The sequence below is a fragment of the Trachypithecus francoisi genome, unplaced genomic scaffold, assembly GCF_009764315.1.
Source record: "Trachypithecus francoisi isolate TF-2019V2 unplaced genomic scaffold, Tfra_2.0 Lachesis_group15, whole genome shotgun sequence".
Taxonomy (NCBI): domain Eukaryota; kingdom Metazoa; phylum Chordata; class Mammalia; order Primates; family Cercopithecidae; genus Trachypithecus; species Trachypithecus francoisi.
The window spans coordinates 27,448,875-27,466,660 of record NW_022681460.1 but is presented as its reverse complement, the minus strand read 5'-3'; the positions used below and the strand labels follow the sequence as shown (position 1 = coordinate 27,466,660).

The 17,786-nt window shown below is 40.8% G+C and overlaps 1 protein-coding gene across 1 annotated transcript in view; it reads right to left on the bottom strand.

The window, feature by feature from the left end:
• Positions 1-17,786, bottom strand: part of MRAP2 (melanocortin 2 receptor accessory protein 2) — a 50,274-nt gene that overhangs the window by 8,484 nt on the left and 24,004 nt on the right. The window contains exon 3 of the mRNA XM_033234508.1: positions 15,194-15,293. Coding sequence (XP_033090399.1) covers positions 15,194-15,293 — 100 coding nt within the window. The remainder of the gene's footprint in view (positions 1-15,193; positions 15,294-17,786) is intronic.

Here is a 17,786-nt window from a genome sequence, read left to right as displayed (position 1 = left end):
GTAAAGAGGCCAGGTATGGTGGCTGCTGGGAATAACCCTCAAAATCTTAAAGAGCTTGAACACTCAAACAAAGGATTTTTAGCAAAGCAATTTTACTTTTGTGTTGAGGGATGTTTTTTTGTTTGTTTGTTTGTTTTTTGGCCAGTTGCCACGAGAGCACACTTGAACAAAGGGGCATGAAAGCCTGTATTTCCGATGCAAGTCCTGTCCCTGTACTCTGTTTCTATTGGCTGGGGTCGGGTTGCACAATCTGAACTAATCTCGGTGGGTTAGACATTTGAACTTTTTTTAGATAAGGTGGGCATGTAAGGGAGAGAGGGGAAAAGGGGAAGAGGTGTCTGTGATGAGCTAAAGGGCTAGTCTTTTTTTAAAATAAGGAAAGGAATGTGAGCTCGTACTGATAAGCCTGGTATTGTGGCATGTTCGGGCATGTAACAAAGGCAGAAAGGAAAAAAAGAGAAAAAGGAAAATGGGGTGAGGGGGTGGGTACTATGAATTAAAGAATAAAGGATTGATCAGGCTATTTGAAGAGAAATCTCGTCATATCTCACAGTGGCTCACATCTGAGATCTCAGCACTGTGGAAGGCCAAGGCAGGAGGATTGTTTGAGCTTCGAAGTTCGAGATCAGCCTGGGCAACATGGCAAAAGCCCATCTCTACTGGTAAGCAGGAGAGAGACACATGGAGAAAGTTATAAAAAAGAAGATGAACTTTCGGTAAGGAAGGTTAAAAAGAAAACACAACAATTTTATATAAGAAAGAATCTGTCTAGTAAATTTTTGTGCTAAAGTAAAATGGTTATTTAAGAAAGAGGAAGAATGGGACAAAACTAAAGGCTTAAGCATATTACTGAAGATTTGAGCAGGTCATGAAAGGTTCAAGAAGGCTATAATTAGAAGGAAATTATCTACAAGCCTTGCTAAAGAGTGAGCTTTAATATTAAAAGTACACTAATACAAGAGAGAAAAAGTTATATTTCTAGAGAAAAACTACAACACTCTTGTTATTAGGTTTTTAGCCTTGTGCATTATTTTCAAGTTCTTGGTATCTGCCTACAGAATAGACTGGATCCTGAATTATTCTAGATTCTTTCAATCCAACTCTCTACCATGGAATTACTAAAAATACAAACTGCTCTCTTTCTGAAGCCCTATAACCTTAAACTTGGTGAATTTTAAGGGACAAGTCTAATGTTCACCAAAGCACCTGTATTAATCTGTTTTCACACTGCTATAAAGAACTGGCTGAGTCTGGGTAATTTATAAAGAAAAGAGGTTTAATTGACACATAGTTCTGCATGGCTAGGGAGGTCTCAGGAAAATTACAATTATAGTGGAAGGCAGAGTGAAAGCAAGGCACATCTTACATGGCGGCAAGAGAGGGGGATCCACCACATGCTTTTATTTATTTATTTATTCATTCATTTATTTATTTTTGAGATGGAGTCTTGTTATGTCAACCAAGCTGCAGTGCAGTGGCTTGATCTTGGCTCACTGCAAACTCTGCCTCCCAGGTTTAAGTGATCCTCCTGCCTCAGCCTCCCAAGTAACTAGGACTACAAGCATGCACCACCACCCTCGGCTAATTTTTGTATTTTTAGTAGAGACAGGATTTCACCATGTTGGCCATGCTGGCCTTGAACTCCTGACCTCAAGTGATCCACCCACCTCAGCCTCCCAAAGTGCTGGGATTACAGGCGTGAGCCACTGTGCCCGGCCAAGGAATCACCGCATACTTTTAAGCCATCAGATCTTGTGAAAACTCACTATCACAAGAATAGCATAGGGGAAACTGCCCCATGATCCAATCACCTCCTGCCAGGTTCCTCCCATGACACATGGAGATTACAATTTGAGATGAGTGAGACTCTGTCTCAAAAAAAAAAAAAAAAAAAAAAAATTAGCTGGGTGTGGTTGCACACACCTGCAGTCCCAGTTACTCAGGGGGTTGAAATGGGAGGATCACCTGAGCCTGGGGAGTCGAGGCTTGCTGTGAGCTGAGATCGTGCCACTGCACTCCCACCTGGGTGACAGAGTGACACCCCATCTCAAAAGAAAAAAAATAATAACTCCTGAACAAAAGTTACAGATAGAACCAGACACATAAAATAGATTTTCTACCCATTCATAGCAGTAGATACCTCCGAATGACAGGGCTTCCTCAGGAATCACTCACTACCTCTGCACTTTGCCATCTAGTTCCTATGGCCATGGTCAATATCAAAAATTTAGAACAATGACATTTCCCTGCTGTTAGTTTTTAGTTTCATGTACCCAGTCTTATTAATGAGTGCTATATTCAGGTAAATTGCTATTCAAGGTAGAATATAATTCCCATTTTTACAAGGTCCTGAGCAATCTTGCACTGGCCCCTAAGTGAAGAACAGGCCTACCCAGATGAGGTGTACTTAACAAAGGCTACAGAAGGAGGGTATGCGAGGTACGTAATGTCTGGGGTTTGACAATTTTTCAAGAAGTCCAAAGTATTCTACATAAAAATGTGACCCAAGCTTTTCCCATTGCTCTCTAGCTGGCAGATTTATGATAATGGGGCCACAATGCTTTAAACAAGACAGCATGCAGAGTAAATGACTCCGTAGCTCAGAAGGCAGGAGGAAATGCTTCTTTTATCTTCACTGTCCTTAAAAAATCCAGATAAGAGATCCCCTGCCTGCCCCACCGTAAAAAAGCAAGTATTCCATGGAAAAAATAATCCCCATCAAAGCCACTTCTTAGGCCTAAAAGCTTTCAAGAAGGGTGATGTCAGCTTTATAACAGTCTTTCTTCCTCTGCAGTCTACCTTCTCAGTGCTCACCAATACCCGCCTCTTTCCTTCTGGATACACAGAAGACTACCCTTCCCAGCCCCGGGCAGTCAGGTGGGTGTGGCTAGTTCTGACTAATGAGCTGTGGGAGGAAGGGATGTGCGCTGCTTCTGGCTGAAGAATGGAGGGGCAGCCTTGAGCTCTCCAAGTGTTTTCTTACCCGTCACAGCAACCTAGGAGGCCGAGTGGTGGGGAAAGGGCAGCTGCAAGTAGAGATGTTTCTGTCTGCCCCTTGCCAACCTTAGCAGACATGGAGTTTAAGCAAGAAATAAACCTTTGTTGTGTTATACCAAGATTTGAGGATTAACTTCTTACTGTCTGACAGCCTAGCCTAGCACATATTTCCCCCCTTAACAGAAGCCACTAAGTAGTTAGTGATTCCAGAAGTTCTCATTCTAGCATGATCCCAGGTCAAAAAATTCAGGGGAAAAAAATACCCATTTTATTGCAGTGTGATTGGCCCTGTGCAGTTAAATGGATCTCAGCTCCTGCCATCCAGTACGTTAAAGGAAAGTCCAGCCAGGGATGGCAGATAAACATTCTCTCTCAGGTAAACTGTGATTGGTTCCTGGTGGCTGCCTGGAGATCTGTTTTGAAAATGATTCTCAGGCAAAAGTCTTGGCTATGCGGGGAAGATGATGCAGTCCATTGCTGATGTCTGTTGTGGGCACGGGCACAGGGAGTCAGGGCACAGGTGGTATTATCTGTCATCCTGTGTCTTACTACTATCAAAGGGAAGCTCACACACTTCCATGTGTCAGCAATGATGAGATCCTAGGGAGCCATTTGGTCCTGGCCTAAGATGCCTCCATGGAGAAAAATATTAAATTCAATGGTAGATCCAGCACCAGTCCATTCTGAGCTTCCAGACTTACTCAGATATCTTAACCATGCTGTTGGAATCACGTTCCAAAAGGATGCTGTTGATGTCCTACTTTAGGAAGTAACTGTCTTAGTGACAAACCACCCAGATATGTAAAGCAATCAGAATTCAAAGGTGTTGATCCTTCTGAGTCATCACCAGGATTCTCTACCTAGCTGCTATTCTAGATTCATCTTACTGTTTCACTTGGAGACTCAGCCAAGGTTAAGCTGGGATAGATGAGGCAACATTTCGAACAGTGCAGATATAATGCTTAGGGTCTGGCTATCCCATGGGAGAATGGGTTCCTTTTTCTTCTCCCTCCTACTCTTTACCTAGACCCTTCAGCTCACACAGTGACTCATCTTTACTAAGGGATGCACCGAGCCCAGCTTTTGCAAGAAGCTCCACAGTCTGCTCACTGTTTACAACAGGGATGTCCAATATTTTGGCTTCCCTGGACCTCAGTGGAAGAAGAATAATTGTCTTGGGCCACACATAAAATACAGTAACACTAATGATAGCTGATGAGCAAAAAAAAAAAAAAAAAAAAATCACAAAAAAAATCTCATAATGTTTTAAGCGAATTTACGAATTTGTGTTGGGCTGCATTCAAAGTTATCCTGGGCCACAGGTTGGATAAGCTTGGTTTACAATAAACTCAGGAGGCAGACACTTCCTTATTTATATACAAGGAGTCTCAAGCACAGAGAAGTTAAGAATCCGGGCCAAAGTCTCAATAAGTAAATCTGGAAATGCTTGATTTCAGAGCCCCGTGCTTGGCACGGTATGTGACAAAAACAAAAAAACAAAAGTAATCATCATAGCGGATGGGAGGCGGACTAGACTGCAACCCCAACTTGGATGGACAGAGCAGTGTGCAGAGGCTCGCATTGTGAATTTTAGCTCCAGATCGACTGCAAGAACAAACCAGCAATTCCAAGAGGACCCACAGACCCTCTGAGGGAAGCAGACTGCTCCTGCAGGACCCAGGAAATACCCCAAATACTGTGGGTGCCCCAACTGCAGAAGTGGGAAAGGGAGAGCCTCCTCTCCTGAACACACGTCCCCACTAGAGAAACTGAAGGTCTGTTTCGGGAGAAGTTTCTGACCATACCTGGAGCTGAGTCAATTTAGAGGGCTGAGTGAAATACAGGGGCAGAGGAAGCAGCAGAAAGGTCCCAGGAGCTTGCTGGGTCCACAAGCAGGCCATTCCTGCCTGGCACCATAGGAATCTATCAGCAGGGCGGCCAGAGAAGCCGGGGGCTGGTGGGGAGAAACACCACAGGGAGAAGGAAATCTCCAGCTGAACTTTGTAACACTTTAAATGGGACAAGAAGCCTCCTGGCCAGAACTTGGGGAAGGACACAATCCAGTGTGCAGACTCCACAGGTGGGGGACGAAACAAGCCCTTTTATTTTGCAGCTGGGAGGAGGGTAACCTGGGGCAAATTCTCAAGTCTGGCTGCCCATTACCAGGAAACAGATTAGGGGCTGTTAGTGGGGACATGGTGGGAATGAGACTGGCCCCTCGATTTGTATGGGAGCTGGGTGAGGCCTGTGACTGCTGGCTTTTCTCCACTTCCCTGACAACCTGCATGACTCAGCAGGCAGCCATAATCCTCCTAGGTACATAACTCCATTGATCTGGGAGCCTCACCCCCATCTCCCACAGCAGCTGCAGCAAGACCCACCCAAGGAGAGTCTGAGCTCAGACACGCCTAGCCTTGCCCCAACCCAGCGGTGCTTCCCTATCCACCCTGGTAGCTAAAGACAAAGGACATATATTCCTGGGAGTTCTAGGGCCCTGTCCACCACCTGTTCCTCCCCAAACAACCACAGCTGATGCTCTCTGGACAGCACCATGTCCTGGCAGGAGGCCAACCAGCACAAAAATAGAACATTAGGCCACCAAAGCCAAAAAGTTTCACGGAATTCATTTGCACCCCTGCTACCACCTCCACTGGAACAGGCACTGGTATCCACAGCCGAGAGACCCAAACAGGATTCACATCACAGGACTCTGTGCAGACAACCCTCAGTACCAGCCCAGAGCCAGGTAGACTTGCTGGGTGGCTAGACCGAGAAGACAGACAACAATCACTGCAGTTCAGCTCACAGGAAGCCACATCCATAGGGAAAGGGGGAGAGTACTACATCAAGGGAACACTCCATGGGACAAAAGTATATGAACAACAGCCTTCAGCCCTAGACCTTCCCTCTGACAGAGACTACCCAAATGAGAAGAAACCAGAAAACTAACTCTGGTAATATGACGAAAGAAGGCTCTTTAACACCTCCTAAGAATCATACTAGTTCAACAGCAATGGATGCAAACCAAGAAGAAATTCCTGATTTACCTGAAAAATAATTCAGGAGGTTAGTTATTAAGCTCATCAGGGAGGCATCAAAGAAAGGCAAAGCCCAATACTAGAAATCTAAAAATCGATACAGGAAGTAAAGAAAGAAATATTCAAGGAAATAGATAGCTTAAAGAAAGAACGATCAAAACTTCAGGAAACACTGGACACACTTATAGAAATGCAAAATGCTCTGGAAAGTCTCAGCAATAGAATTGAGCAAGTAGAAGAAAGAAATTCAGAGCTCGAAAACAAGGTCTTCAAATTAACCCAATCCAACAAAGACATAGAAAAAGAATAAGAAAATATGAAAGAAGCCTCCAAGAAGTCTGGGATTATGTTAAACAACCAAACCTAAGGATAATTGGTGTTCCTGAGGGAGAAGAGAATTCTAAAAGCTTGGAAAACATATTTGGGGAAATAATCAAGGAAAACTTCCCTGGCCTTGCTAGAGACCTAGACATCCAAATACAAGAAGCACAAAGAACATCTAGGAAATTTATCGCAAAAAAGATCATTGTCTAGACACACTGTCATCAGGTTATCCAAAGTTAAGACAAAGGAAAGAATCTTAAGAGCTGTGAGACAGAAGCATCAGGTAACCTATAAGGGAAAACCTATCAGATTAACAGCAGATTCCTCAGCAGAAAACCTACAAGCTAGAAGGGATTGGGGCCCTATCTTCAGCCGCCTCAAATCAAACAATTATCAGCCAAAAATTATGTATCCAGTGAAACTAACCATCATATATGAAGGAAAGATACAGTCTTTTTCAGACAAACAAATGCTGAGAGAATTTACCACTACTAAGCCACCACTACAAGAACTGCTAAAAGGAGCTCTAAGTCTTGAAACAAATCCTGGAAACACATCAAAACAGAACTTTAAAGCATAAATCACACATGACCTATGCAACAAAAATACAAGTTAAAAAGCAAAAACAAAAAAACCAAAGTATACAGGCAACAAAGAGCACAATGAATGCAATGGTACCTCTCATCTCAATACTAACATTGAATGTAAATGACCTAAATGCTCCACTTGAAAGATACAAAACCAAAGAATGGATAAGAACCCACCAACCAACTACCTGCTGTCTTCAGGAGACTCACCTAACATGTAAGGACTCACATAAACTTAAAGTAAAGGGGTGGAAAAAGGCATTTCATGCAAATGGACACCAAAAGTAAGCAGGAGTAGCTATTCTTGTATCAGACAAAACAAACTTTAAAGCAACAGCAGTTAAAAGAGACAGAGAGGGACATTATGTAATGGTAAAGGCTTTGTCCAACAGGAAAATATCACAATCCTAAACATATATGCACCTAACACCGGAGATCCCAAATTTATAAAACAATTACTTATAGACCTAAGTGGGGGACTTCAATCCTCCATGGAGAGCACTAGGGCAGGTCATCAGACAGAAAGCCAACAAAGAAACAATGGTTTTAAACAAATGAACTTTACAGATATATTCAAAACATTTCATCCAACAACCACAGAATACACATTCTATTCAACAGCGGATGTAACCTTCTCCAAGATAGACCTTATGATAGACCATAAAACAGGCCTCAATAAATTTAAGAAAACTGAAATTATATCAGGCACTCTCTCAAATCACAGTAGAATAAAACTAGAAATCAACTCAAAAAGGAACCTTCAAAACCATGAAAATACACGGAAATTAAATAACCTGCTCTTGAATGAGCATTGGGTCAAAAGTGAAATCAAGATGGAAATTTAAAAATTCTTCCAACTGAAAACAATAATGACACAACCTATCAAAACTTCTGGGATACAACAAAGGCAGTGCTAAGAGAAAAGTTCATAACCCTAAACACCTACATCGAAAAGACTGAAAGAGCACAAACTGACATTCTAAGGTCACATCTTAAGGAACTAAAGAAAAAAGAACAAACCAAACCCAAATCCAGCAGAAGAAAGGTAATAACCAAGATCATCAGAGCAGAACTAAATGAAATTGAAACAAAAAAATACAAAAGATAAATGAAATATAAACCTGGCTCTTTGAAAAGATAAATAAAATTGATAAACCATTAGCAAGATTAACCAAGAAAAGAAGAGAGAAAATCCAAATAACCTCATTAAAAAATGAAACAGAAGTTATTACAACTGACACCACTGAAATACAAAAGATCATTCAAGGCTACTATGAAAGACAATTTTATGCACATAAACTAGAAAACCTAGAAGAGATGGATAAATTCCTGGAAAAATACAAGCCTCCTAGCTTAAATCAGGAAGAATTAGATATCCTGAGCAGACCAATAACAAGCAGCAAGATTAAAATAGTAATTTAAAAATTACCAACAAAAAAGGTACAAGACCAGACAGATTCACAGCAGAATTCTACCAGACATTCAAAGAAGAATTGGTACCAATCCTTTTGACACTATTCCACAAGATAGAAAAAGAAGGAACCCTCCTTAATTTATTTTATGAAGCCAGCATTATCCCAATACTAAAACCAGGAAAGGACATAACCAAAAAAGAAAACTACAGACTGATATCCTTGATGAACAGAAATGCAAAAATCCTTAACAAAATACTAGCTAACTGAGTCCAAAACATATCAAAAAGATAATCCACCATGATCAAGTGGGTTTCATACCAGGGATGCAGGGAGGGTTTAACATATGCAAGTCAACAAATGTGATACACCACATTAACAGACTAAAAAACAAAAACACATGATCATCTCAATAGATGCAGAAAGCACATTTGATAAAATCCAGCATCTCTTTATGATTAAAACTCAGCAAGATCGGCATACAAGGGACATACAATGTAACAAAAGCCATCTATGACAAACCCACAGCCAACATAATACTGAGTGGGGGGAAAGTTGAAAAGTTCCCTCCGAGAACTGGAACAAGACAAGGGTGCCTACTCTCACCACTCCTCTTCAACATAGTATTGGAAGTCCTAGACAGAGCAATCAGACAAGAGAAAGAAATAAAGGGCATCCAAATCGGTAAACAGAAAGTCACACTGTCACTGTTTGCTGATGATATGATCATCAGCAAACCCTAAAGACTCCTCCAGAAAGCTCCTAGAACTGATAAAAGAATTCAGCAGGCCAGGCGCAGTGGCTCGTGCCTGTAATCCTAGTACTTTGGGAGGTTGAGGCGGGTGAATTGCCTGAGCTCAGGAGTTTGAGACCAGCCTGGGCAACACAGTGAAACCCCGTCTCTACTAAAATACAAAAAATTAGCCAAGCATGGTGGTGTGCACCTGTAGCCCCAGCTACTCAGGAAGCTGAGGCAGGAGAATTGCTAGAACCCAGGAGGCGGAGGTTGCAGTGAGCTGAGATCACGCCACTGCACTGCAGCCTGGGTGACAGAGTGAGACTCCATCTCAAAAAAAAAAAAAAGAAAAAAAAAAAAAAAAGAATTCAGCAAAGTTTCCAGATACAAGATTAATGTACACAAATCAGTAGCTCTTCTACACACCAACAGCGACCAAGTGGAGAATCAAATCAAGAATTTAACCCCTTTTACAATAGCTGCAAAAAACCCAAAAAACAAACAAACAAACAAACAAAAACTTAAGAAAAAAAACAAACTTAAGAAAATTCCTTCTAACAAAGGAGTCGAAAGACCTCTACAAGGAAAACTACAAAACACTGCTGAAAGAAATCATAGATAAAACAAACACATGAAAACACATCCCATGCTCATGAATGGATAGAATGAATATTGTGAAAATGACTATACTGTCAAATGCAATCTACAAATTCAATGCAATTTCCATCAAAATACCACCATCATTCTTCACAGAACTAGCAAAAAAAATTCTAAAATTTATATGGAACACAAAAAGAGCTTGCATAGCCAAAGCAGACTAAGCAAAAAGAATAAACCTGGAGGCATCATACCACCTGGTTTCAAACTATACTATAAGGCCATAGTCACCAAAACAGTATGGTACTGGTATATAAATAGGCACATAGGCCAATGGGACAGAACAGAGAACCCAGAAATAAACCCACTTACAGCCAACTGATCTTCAACAAATCAAACAAAAACATAAAGTGGGGAAAGGACACCCTTTTCAACAAATGGTGCTGGGATAATTGGCTAGCCACAGGTAGAAGAATGAAACTGGGTCCTTATCTCTCACCTTATACAAAAATCAACTCAAGGTGGATTAAGGAGTTAAATCTAAGACCTGAAATGGTAAAAATTCTAGAAGATAACATTGGAAAAATGCTTCTAGACGTTGGCTTAGGCAAGGATTTCATGACCAAGAACCCAAAAGCAAATGCAATAAAAACAAAGATAAATAGTTGGAACTTAATTAAACTAAAAAGCTTTTGCATGGCAAAAGGAACAGTCAGCAGAATAAACAGACAACCCATAAAGTGGGAGAAAATCTTCACAATCTATACATCTGACAAAGGACTAATATCCAGAATCTACAACGAACTCAAACAAATCAGTAAGAAAAAAAAAACAAACAATTCCATCCAAAAGTGGGCTAAAAACATGAATACACAATTCTCAAAAGAAGATACACAAATGGGCAACAGATATATGAAAAAATGCTTAACATCACTAGTGATCAGGGAAAATGCAAATCAAAGCCACAATGCATTATCACTTTACTCCTGCAAGAATGGCCATAATCAAAAAATCAAAAATCAGTAGATGTCGGCATGGATGCAGTGATCAGGGAACACTTCCACACTGCTGATGGGAATGTAAACTAGTACAGCCACTATGGGAAACAGTGTGGAGATTCCCGAAAGAACTAAAAGTAGATCTACCATTGATACAGCAATCCCACTACCAGGTATCAACCCAGAGGGAAAGAAGTCATTGTATGAAAAAGATACTTGCAGACACATGTTTATAGCAGCACAATTCACAATTGCAAAATCGTGAAACCAACCCAAATGCCCATCAATCGACAAGTGGATAAAGAAACTGTGATATATACATCAAAAGAAATCATAGATAAAACAAACACATGAAAACACATCCTATGCTCATGGATGGATAGAATCAATATCATGAAAATGACTATACTGCCAAATGCAATCTACAAATTCAATGCAATCTCCATCAAAATACCACCATCATTCTTCACAGAATTAGCAAAAATAATTCTAAAATTCATATGGAACAAAAAAATACACATATTGTTGGTATATGTATATGTACATATGTATATACATACATATGTATATATTTTGTATACACATTTTGTATATATTTTGCATATATATGTATATACATATATATGTATATATGGTGGGACACTACTCAACCATAAAAAGGAATGAATTAACAGTATTTGCAGCAACCTGGAGGAGACTGGAGACTGTTATTCTAAGTGAAGTAACTCAGGAATTGAAAATGTGGGAGCTACGAGGATACAAAGGCATAAGAATGAAACAATGGACTGTGGGGACTTGAGGGGAAGAGTGGGAGGGGGTGAGGGATAAAAGACTACCAATATGGTGTAGTATATACTGCTCGGGTGATGGGTGCACCAATATTTCACAAATCACCACTAAGGAACTTCCTTATGTAACCAAATACCACCTGTACCCCAGTAACTTACGGAAAAAATAACAAATCTGGTTGCTTGCTAACATCTTCGGTTCAATAGAAGGAAGAGATTAAAAATTGCCAATCTGAGATAGTGTAGTGGTTCATGACAGGAACTTCAGCACTGAAGAGACTTTAGTTTGAGGTTTGACTCCACATTTTTTCTTTAACCTGTGAAGCCTTAGACAAGTGTCTCAACCTCATGTTTCTTATCTGTAATGTGGTAACACATGGAATTTACTTCGTCTTCTTGTGAGGACTTGGTGAGATATAAAGTAATTAGTTGACCCTGGCATCAAAAAAATGGCTCTTATTATTTTCAATGTTGTATTGTCCTTCCCCCCACACCCTAATTATCACAGGCAAACTTAAAATTTGTTGTTTTCTATTAATATTGGCTATATGGAAAAAAATGTCCACTTAAGAAGAAAATTCCTGCCAAACAAATAACAAGTTTGTTAAGCCCTAAAAGTCTTTATAACAGATTTATTTCAATGTTTTTCCACATGTCTGATTCTTTCACTTTTCTATTATTAAATACTGCAACTAAATGCCATATCTTATGCTGTGTCAGACTGTGTACAGAAGCATTCAAAATGTGGTTCTGAGGGAAGATCCATTATTTTCTTAAATGTTAAAAAAAAGTCATTTTTCCTTTACCTTGTTAGAAGCATTCAGGGTTACAATGACCTCTGTTCTGTGATTGAGCATTGTTCAGAACAACCATCAAAGAGAGACCGTCTAGCGGCAAAAGTGAACTGCCAACTGGAAGGCTAAAAGGCAAGTCTCAACTACCCAGGGTTGCCATGACACCACACGGAAGTGATGATTAGTCAGGGATCTCCAGAGAAAACAGAACCAACACAATGTGTGTGTGTGTGTGTGTGTGTGTGTGTGTGTGTGTGTAAAGACAGAGTTTTATTTTAAGGAATTGCCTCATGAAACTTGGGGGGCCAGCAAGTCCAAAATACGCAGAGTGGGCTGGCAGGGTGGGGACAGTCCAAAGGCAGTGTCCTGGTAGATCACTTTTGGCTTGAGGAGGTCAGTCTTTGTTCTCCTAAGTCTTTGTTCACCTGACTGGATAAGGCCCACTCACAGCAAGGAGGGTAATCTGCTTAACCCAAAGAGTACTGATAAATGGTACCCTCAACTAAGAAATACCTTCACAGAAACATCTAGAATTGTTAACACATAAAATTAACCATCACAGAAAGTCACATTCTATTTTGTGCTAGTGTTCTGAGTCCTAAAATCTCCTGCCTTCTACATCACACACATCTATCTCAATAACCCACAAAAATCCATTGGTTCTTCTGAGGAAAAGGAAGATACCAGGGTATTATTAATCCCTGACCACTCTATGAGTTGTGCCTTAATCTGAGTTTATTCTAGGCTTTTCTTACCCCTCTTGTAACCCACACCATATTTTCAAATTCCCCGGGCCAATATAATAGAAGTGAAGTATGTGCGAATATTTACAATGACACGAAGAGAGAAAAAGGAAAGCTCGTGTCTTTTTAGTGGCTGTTAAATAGATTCTCAGCCATATGTCTCCAAATGCTTCAATGAAAATGATGTTTTCCTTTCATTTAAAATGTTTGTGTTTACTTTTTTTTTTTTTTTTTTGAGACAGGGTCTTACTCTGTCATCCAGGCTATAGTGCAGCAGCACAATCACAGCTCACTGCAGCCTTAACTTCCTGGGTTCAAGTGATCTTCCCATCTTAGCCTCCCGAGTAGCTGGGACTACAGGTGTGCACCATCATGCCTGGCTGATTTTTGTATTTTTTGTAGAGACAGGGTTTTGCCATGTTGCCCAGGCTGGTCTCAAACTCCTGAGCTCGAGCAATCCTCTCAATTCCACCTCCCAAAGTGTTGGGATTGCAGGCATGAGCCACCGCACCTGGCTGTGTTTACATTTTTCTTTCTAGCCCCTGATATCTACAAATAGCTGAGTGATGGCAAGAACTGTTCCCTTTGCACAGGCATTTGTCATAGTTGAAGTGCAGGCTGAAGAGTGAACATCAGATGCTGGAGGCTGTGATGAGACACAACCATGAAAGAGAGATGCTCCCAGGCTGTGAAGCAAAAATAAGATACTGAATATAAAAATGCCAGGATTCCTGTGAAACTTCTTCTATTCACTCTCCCAGGTCTCTCCCACTCTCCCCTGTCCTGCTCTGTGCATGGGAAAATGGCCTTTGATCCAACCTCTGGCTGCTGGCTGTGTTCAGCCAGTGGGGAGCAATGGTAAGAAATGGGAAGGAGGGAGAAGACTGAGGTATTGGTCTTCACTTTGAGGCTCCTTCCCTGAGAGGTCACACTGGACTAGCTGTGTCCCTCAGCCCAAAGTCACAGCTACTCTCAGCAGACTCGCGGGTTCCAGTTGTGGCCCCACCCCTTGCTTCCTGGGATCTAGGATGGTTGCTCCTCAGTGTTGCCAGCCTTGCTGTCCTGCATGAGCCTGTGTAGTTGCCCTCTTCCCTGTCCTTAACTTCTGAACAGCCCCTTTATCAAAAACTTTTTTTCTTTTTTAGACAGAGTCTGGCTCTGTTGCCCAGGCTGTAGTGCGGTGGCACGACCTTGGCTCACTGCAACCTCCCGGGTTCAAGTGATTCTTGTGCCTCAGCCTCCCAGGTAGCTAGGATTACAGGTACCCTCCACCACACCCGGCTAATTTTTTGTATTTTTAATAGAAACGGGGAGTCACCGTAGCCAGGCTGGTCTTGAACTCCTGGACTCAACTGATCTGCCTGCCTCGGTCTCCCAAAGTGCTGGGATTATAGGCTGGAGCCACCGTACCAGCCAAAAACTGTTTTAATTACTGTTGCCTGCTGGTGCTGACTGATAAGGTATTGAATGTTCTCTGTTTTCCCTTTTATTAAAAATTTGGTGTAAAATATATAAATCCTTTAAGATATTTCTGAATTTTTTACAAGCCATTAGTGAACAAATGCTTTCTGATGTTTCTCAATGTTCTTTAAGCACTCATGTAATACTTCAATCCAAAGTGTAGCATCATCATAAGTCCTACCATGTTATGAGAATTATGTAAACCATAGTGTTGGCCTTTGTATCCTAGTTTCAAGAAAACTCTGTTAAATTTATTAATCATTGTCAATAGTTAATTGAGTTGAGTATCCAGGAACAACTATTACTCTGCTTCTTGAAATAATTTTTAAAACTGGTTTTCATCCTATTTTGCCATTATCTTTTCCACTGTTTTTAATATGGTGAATCATCTAAATCCTTTTGGGAATATGGATAAAATACATTGTAATTAATAAACATTTCAATGTAAAAATCAGGCCCTGTATCATCATTAAGACTGTAGGAAAGGACCAAGAAACCCAATTTCATAAAAGTCCACTTGAAAATAAGCCCAAGACGCAAGAAACAAAAAGCAGGAGAATAGCTGGATCCAATCCACAGGCATCCGGGTTCAGACAGCAAATCCATAACCACCCCCTTCTCTTCATCCACTGGAAGCACCTCCAGCCCTGTGTAGTAGTTTCCATTTCCTCCGTCTCCTGTGAGGCTTAAGAGACATTTAGGAACAGCCCAAACTTACTCTTGGTGTGGGGCTCCTGTCTTGGTCAGCAAGGTCAGCACAAAAAACATAAAAATCACGAAGACTGCAAGACCAACCCAAAATCCAATCACAATGGAATCTGCAAGACAGTTAATACTGCGATTAGTATTTCACAGTAGTTTAAAACTTGAACATTCAAGAATCAGAGCTTCTTGGAGAAGCTTTGGTACATGAAACATGAAAGGAAATCAACAGTCTGATCCGCAGTTGGCTGGAGATTGATAAGATGGAAAGGATGACGGGGAAGGAAGAGTCTGCTCTGCCTCCAGGTTTCTGTCTCAGATAGCATGAAGGGATTTAGGCCTCATTGACTCATGGTTTCCATATCTCAAGGAAGGAACCTAGGCCAGAGCATAGGTCATCTAGGGCCTCAAGATTCCACTAATGTGTTTTGAGTTAGAAAATAGAATGTTTAGCACACTACCAACTCAAGTTTTAAGTGCATTTGGATTCCTACTGTTAAAAGAAAAACTTTAGACAAATTAAATTTAACAGATATTAACTGTGCAAGGGAAACAAAATTCTTGAACCGGGAAGCTCCCAGAATCAGAACAGATTCAGAGAGACTCTGGTCTGCCTCATGGTTGGTTAAGATTTAGGGACAGAAAAAGGAAAATGATGTACAGAAAAAAGAAACAAGGTATGGAAACAGCTGGGTTTGAACACCATTTGAATAGCTGTCTGCCTGTGAGTGCCTGAAGTGTAGCTGCATGATTAGCTGAGACTCAGCTATTGTTATGGAAGCATTCGCGAGGTTTTCAGTTTGCTTACCTAGTAAGCTAGGTCACAGCTCATACCTAAGAATGCAAGTATGCAAATATGGAGGCCTTACCTAGTAAGCTAGGTCACAGATCATACCTAAGAATGCAAGTATGCAAATATGGAGGCCTTCTTGGGCCAAATTTTAGTTCAGCAACTCTATTGGTTAGCAACTCAATTAGGTAGCAACTTTGCATTCTCACTTATGTTCACCATGGAATAATTCAGGCTGTCATTACTTCTTGCAGAGAACATACAGACAGCCTCTTGAGTGCTCTCTCTGCCTTCTGCCTTTCCCTGTGCTTTATTTCTGTACAAATCTGCTTTAATCACAGCCCTGATGATATTGCTCTTTCGTGAAAAGCTCTCCAACAAAAACAGGACTGACCCACTTTTCCAGATTAAAAGAGATTCCATATGTAAAGCACCTAATACAATGTCTGACAGCTGAGAAAATGGTACACCACAGGTGCTGGCTACTGTCATTAGAATTGTCATTTTCTCCCAATTTACCTCACTTTAAAAACCATATGTTTCCAATCATACTAGGGGACACTGTGTCCCTGTATTTACCGTAACCTTAGCCACAGCTTCCTTACAGGCACACCTTACCAGGGCTCTGACCACTACCTGCCTGGAACAACTTTTCCCAACCTGGAGCTAATGAAAGTGTATCCATCCTTCCAAGTCCATCTGCTACAGTATCACTAAGCCTCAACTAATTTCCACAATTGATGTGCTCTCTCCCTCCTTTGAACCCAATAACATTTTTGTCTGTACTTCCCTAAACAGGGCTCTCCTTGGTCCTATCTTGGATAACAATCACAATTCTTTATCTCTAGGTTCAGGGTTAGATTGGATTGTCTACAGAACTTGGTATATGCACAGTAGGGCCTCAAATCTAGGACACAACAGAGTTGAATCATTCTACATTTTTTGGCCTATACTAAGCAGCTTATCTATGTGGAAATACATTAAGGATGCTTAGCAATTTTCTAAAAATAAGTGATTGGAGTTTAAATATCAAATGTGTTTAAATGCAAAGCTTTATTCTAATTAAATTATGTATGTGTAGCACTTTTTCCAAAGTGAAGAAATCAGATTAACAATTTACTCTGCATAATTCATACTTTCATCTTCCACATACTATTGACTAGAGGATAACAATGTGTATTTGGCACTCTGAAAAACTAATGTGTCTAGCCTTAAATGCCAAAGAAATAGAAATTGTATACTTTGCCTTTTAATATAGTAGAAATGAGGCATAAAAAAAGGCAAGAACAAATACCAAACACCATATGTACTGAGGTACAACTAACATGAAACAATAAAATCTCAACTATCTAGGCGTAGACTATGAAGACACATTGTACAGTTAAATAACAGTTCCCTGCACTGTACTTTATCAACTGCCTGCATAGCAAAAGCAAATTCTAAAATTATACACCAATGCTATATTTAAATCTTCGGTTTAGAATTGAATCATGTTGACTGACATTTTTCAAATCTGTGTACTAGGAAGGTGTTCCCCTAAGGACAGCTTTCACACTGCAAATGGTGGACTGACTCCTGGAGGCGGAGGAAAGTGTACCCTCAACCCAGCCCAGTCCCCCTTCCCTCTGTCCTTCTAAGTGCCCCAGGGAGCTAATCAAAAAGCAGCAATAATGTGAAGCATGGGAGGGCTACAGCCTTCAGAGAAGTCAGGCGGCGACAATGTTGGGGAGAGGCAGGCTGTGGGTAGAATATGAGAATCCTCATGATCCAACAGCATTTTCAAACATTTCTTTAATAATGCGGCATCTATGTTTTCCAT